At 42.8% G+C, this 5,067-nt stretch overlaps 1 protein-coding gene across 1 annotated transcript; it reads right to left on the reverse strand.

Moving 5' to 3' along the window:
* Nucleotides 1-2,810: 2,810 nt before the first annotated feature.
* On the reverse strand, nucleotides 2,811-4,310 carry lbx1a (ladybird homeobox 1a). The gene is made up of 2 exons (XM_056436175.1): nucleotides 3,983-4,310; nucleotides 2,811-3,343 (listed from the first exon to the last, which is right to left on the reverse strand). The coding sequence occupies exons 1-2, from the start codon at nucleotides 4,308-4,310 to the stop codon at nucleotides 2,811-2,813; spliced, it is 861 nt and encodes a 286-aa protein (XP_056292150.1).
* Nucleotides 4,311-5,067: the final 757 nt, after the last annotated feature.

Here is a 5,067-nt window from a genome sequence, read left to right on the forward strand (position 1 = left end):
ATTTATTATAATAATAGGAGAAGTATTAGACAACAATATTAAATGGCAATGAAGGTCATACATGATTTATTTTGTATTCATAATATATATGAAGCAGTGATTATCCTTGTAATGAAATATGGCTTTCTACTACTACTATGTTATTATTGTTGTTATTTATCAAGCCATCAAATCCATATGATAAATGGCTGCACCATAGTCACGAAAACATCTTCTAAAAACAGTTTGACTGTTGACTGATTTATACTAATAAAACAAGACTGACATTGAATTTTAACTTTTCTTTGCATGAAAATAACGGTTATTATTAATAATATAATATAAATAGAAGTATTGATAATAATAAAACCGATTATTATAAATATAGTTATTATTAAAAATAACCCGAACGGTGCAACACTGCATGGAATTGGATAATAATTCAAATAACAATACAGTTGACAAGATCAAATGTACAACATTTAAATAATTAATAATAATAAATATACTACTACTACTACTTCTAATAATAACAATAATAATAATAATAATCATAATAATAATCATAATATTAATAATATATGCGTATATAGTTGCATGTTAAGGCTGAACTTGATGTAATAATGATGATGAGTATATTTGGAGATAAACATATTTGTCATTGTGTTGGCAGGCCCCAGATGGTAGCAGCCAGTTGTTTAGAGGTCTGCAGGAGAAAAACAGGGGGTGGGGGGTTAGTGTCAGGAACAGTTGTTTAAGCAGGGGGCCATGCATCAAACTTCAATTTTCCGGCCGATTGAATAAATGATTCTTCTCTCTCTTTATGTGTGTGCGTGTGTGTGTGTGCGTGTGTGTGTGTGTGTGTGTTAGTGTGTGTCCCCCTCCCCCTTTAAAGAAACCTGTCTTTGAGTAATGTGCTCCATGCTTACTAATGAAAAACTAAAACACTCACAGAATGTCCATGTGCCTGACATAAAGACACATTACATGTGCACATTGTAGAAGATTACATAAGGTAATTAAATATATATATATTTCAACATATTTGTCCTTTATTTATTTATGAACTGTGCAGTTGTGACTTAGGCATTTAATTTCACATACAGTTTTTCTTCTAAGAATGTATTTTTAAAACATAAGCTGATCACATACTCTATGTGAATATGCTTGAGGTTGTGTTTGTTTGCAACGGGTCCTTTTATCATTTATAATATCATCTCGTTTATGGGAATAATAGGTTGCAGGAAAAGGGCATCATCTAAAAATAATAGTATGTGTTTGTTTGCAAGAAAAAATGATGAAGACCAAATAAAAAGCTCAGAAAAAAAGATATAAGTTTTGATTTTTGAATTCGATTTGCTTGTCAAATAAGTATAGTATTTTAACTTACATTATTGTATATACTTAATTCAATATTCTAATGTAAATTTCCAAAACAATTATGTAAATTCTATGAAAAATAGAAAATCATTTTGTAGCGTTGCATCGTTTCAATAAATCACAGATAAAAATGTATTTTCTGTTATGTTTTTCTTTCTTCCTTCCGGTTATGTATTTATGTATTTGTTAAGGCTGCATAAGCAACACACAGCAGACAGCTGAGGAGGAGCAGATGAAGTGTCTGACCAAGAGCTTCAAGTCAACATGTCGAGCCCTCTGAGCCCCGCATTCACATTCATAACACTGGCGAGCCGGTCCGCTTTTAAGTGCGACACAAAAGGGAAAGGCCACGTGGTTGAACAAGAACGGGTTAAGTCAATCCATCATGGTGACTCGTAATTGAGAGGAGAACCCTTAACACCATATGGCCTCTGAAAACACTCTCCTCATGGCCGCCCTTTTGTCTGCGGAGACCCGCCGGGGCGGTGCGCGCAGGGAGAACCGCTTGTCTCCGTATTGCGCGCTGCTGGAGAGCGGCCCTGAGGGGACACACACAAACACACACACACACACACACACGCACACACACACAAACTCACAAACACACACACGCATGCACACGCACGCACACACGCGTATACACTCACGCACGCACGCACACACACACACAGGGCATTTTCGCTCACAGAAAATAAAATAAAATTGAAAACACACGCAGGTCAGTAGGCAAGTTGCCTATAGTCTACAGACTGTTAAATGCAATATGAAAATGCTTCCATTATATAAATCTATAATATCAATTATATTGAATATATGGAATATAATAAATAGAAATGTGCAAAAAGACTGATTATTGGAAACGTTTTTATTATTAATATTATTTTACATCGTAAGTATAGTTTACATTACAATTTGTACAGTTGTTTGCGTTCTGTTTAATCCTAAAGGCACTTAAAGGGTTGTACAAAGCATTATAAATATATTTAAAAAATCGGGATTTATTACAAGATAGTTGCACATGTTCTGCGTGTGATTACCATTTCAGAACAATTAATATATGGGGGAGAAAAAAAAGTGTGTATCAAAAAGTGATTTGTAGAAGAAAACTTTTTCATTCTTTTGTTCAACGTCAGCTCCAAAGAAAACATGCCGTGACATACAGTATGTGATTTTGGGCATGAGCACCTGCGCGCGTGCTTCCTGGGCTCATTCCTCTCTGAACGTCTCTGTCGCGCATCGTCTGGAGCGCGCGCGCCCTGTTCAGCGGGCCTGCATGGCTTCTTCTCAGTTCTAAAGCACCCAGACGGTTGCAGGTTCGATACCTGTCCCGTGCGTAAAGGATGAAGTCCTCGTGAAGAAAACAGTTTTCTGTCCGCAACCATCGCGTTATTTGAAGCTTATCACGGTGACGCGCTTCTTCTTCTTTTTTCTTCTTCTTCTCTTTCTTTTTTTTAGTCATCCACGTCAATCTCCTCATCTTCATCCTCCGAGCAACACTTGCTGCTCAGCCGGTCTGTGCACCACGACGATGCTGGCGAGGTCGGCGACACACGCGCTCTGCTGTAGTCGAGGCCCTCGGTGGTGGCGCACCGGGACCGCGACAAGACCGGGTCCGGCTTGTCACGGCCGGGCGCGGATACGGTCCCCCCGGCCAGAACGCCGGCCGCGCACTTCTCCAGCTCCGCCAGCTTGGCGAGCTTCTCGAGGGCCACGCTACCCGTGACCTTGGCGGACTCAACGTCCGCCTTCATCTCCTCCAGGTCTCGCTTGAGCTTGGCCCGCCGGTTCTGAAACCAGGTGATGACCTGCGCGTTTGTCAGGCCGAGCTGCTGGGCGATCTGGTCCCGGTCCGCCGGGCTCAGATACTTCTGGTACAGGAAGCGCTTCTCCAGCTCGTAGATCTGGTGGTTGGTAAAAGCCGTGCGAGACTTCCGCCTTTTTTTGGGGTTGTTCCTCTGGCCGAAGACCGTCAGACCGTCCCGGCCTGGGAGGAAGAGACACATGAGGTCAAAGGTGACACCAACATGTAAACCTTAAGCAATGCAACTGCGACCCAAGAAATACTGCAGTTCACCAAACACTTCAGAGCTCCTCGAATAAAACTGCTGAAGCAGAATAACGGAATTACTTTTCATTATTTAAAAATATATTTTCTAAACCTCGTCATATGATCAATTCAAACAGTTTTAGTATGTTTGATGAAAACAACATCACGTTTTGGGGCATTATTTAATTTGAACATTTCATTTTTCACGAATGCTTTAATTCAATAATATTATACATTATGCTCTATGCAACACTAAATTAATAATGAATCGAATATTCACTTTATCCACTTTTTCTTAATTTGTTGTTTTAGACAAATTACGCAATTTTTAATTACCAAATAATAATAATAATAATATAGTAAAACAATAACAATAATAATAATAATAATAATAACTATAAATTAGGACAAAATTGGCCGCCCATGTTTCTTTCCAATAACGCGGTATCTATCTTTATTTATTTTTTCTATTTCATTTTCTAACTGGATTTCAGAAAAGTAAACACAATGATGCAACACTATTAGTGCGAAAATAATAAGCATATAATTCCCATTGAATAAAAATAAGTGTGTTACCTTCGGCGGCCTGCAGCACACTGACCTCGAGGCCCTTGAAGGTTTTGCTGGCCAGCTCCTCCAGCGCGCAGAGCGGGGAGGTCTGGCTGAGCAGCGCCCGGCCGGACAGGCCGTGGCAAGCCGAGGACAGCTTCTCTCCGGGGGAGACGTGGCGCGCCGCGCCGCTCAGGGAGTAGCTCCTCCTCACCGACGGCTTGTTGAGGATGTCCTCGATGCCGAAAGGCGTCAGCGGCTTGTTGGAGTTGGCCGGTGGCGGCAGCTGGTCCAGCGGACTGCGCCTCCGCTCCCCAAGCACCGCCGGACACTTGGAGTCGTCCCTGGAGGTCATGGCGGGCTCACGCGGTTGGGGGAGGGGGAGGGAGGAGGGTCACACCTGACCACGGTATTGTTCAGAAAAGAGCTATTCTAAAAAAAAGAAGAAATAAAAACCGCAGACAATGCTGTGCTGGAGGTGGGGAACGGAGAGGTAGCGGGGGCCGGTGAGGATGATCCGCAGCTCGGATCACAGGTGCGTCTCCCGCCGCATGTCCGCCGCCGAGCTGCAGGCTGCGGGCACACTTCTGACTCGCAGTTCGTCCGCGTCTCCGAGACACTTTTCCGGGGTGACGCGCGAACCGAACCCATCCAGCGGATGGCGATGCACCAAGAGCAGCAGCGATTGACCAACAGTAACAAGTTATTGCTGACTGGAAGGCAATCAATTACTCCCTCTCCCTCTCTCTCTGTCTCCCTTTCACCCCCCCCCCCTCCTCCTCCCCTCTCTCAGCCAGATAACGGGGAGCGGTAATTAGAGGGGCACAGCGGAGGGGAGGGAGGAGTCCAATTAGAAAGTAGAGCGGGCCCACTTAACTCTTTCTCTCTCTCTTAAATTAGATAATTTGTCACAAAGAAACAAACAATCAAATGCCCCCCCCTCCCTCCCTCCCCCCTCCCCTCGCGTGGTGTTATTCTCATTTGCAAATACGCGGCGTATATATATATATATATATATATATATATATATATATTTGGCACGGCGTTCGATCAGTGCGCCAACACGTGCACCGACTAGCAGCTCGCGCGTCAATCTTCGGACCAATTACGCT

This window comes from Pseudoliparis swirei, chromosome 17 (genome assembly GCF_029220125.1).
Source record: "Pseudoliparis swirei isolate HS2019 ecotype Mariana Trench chromosome 17, NWPU_hadal_v1, whole genome shotgun sequence".
Classification (NCBI taxonomy): Eukaryota; Metazoa; Chordata; class Actinopteri; order Perciformes; family Liparidae; genus Pseudoliparis; species Pseudoliparis swirei.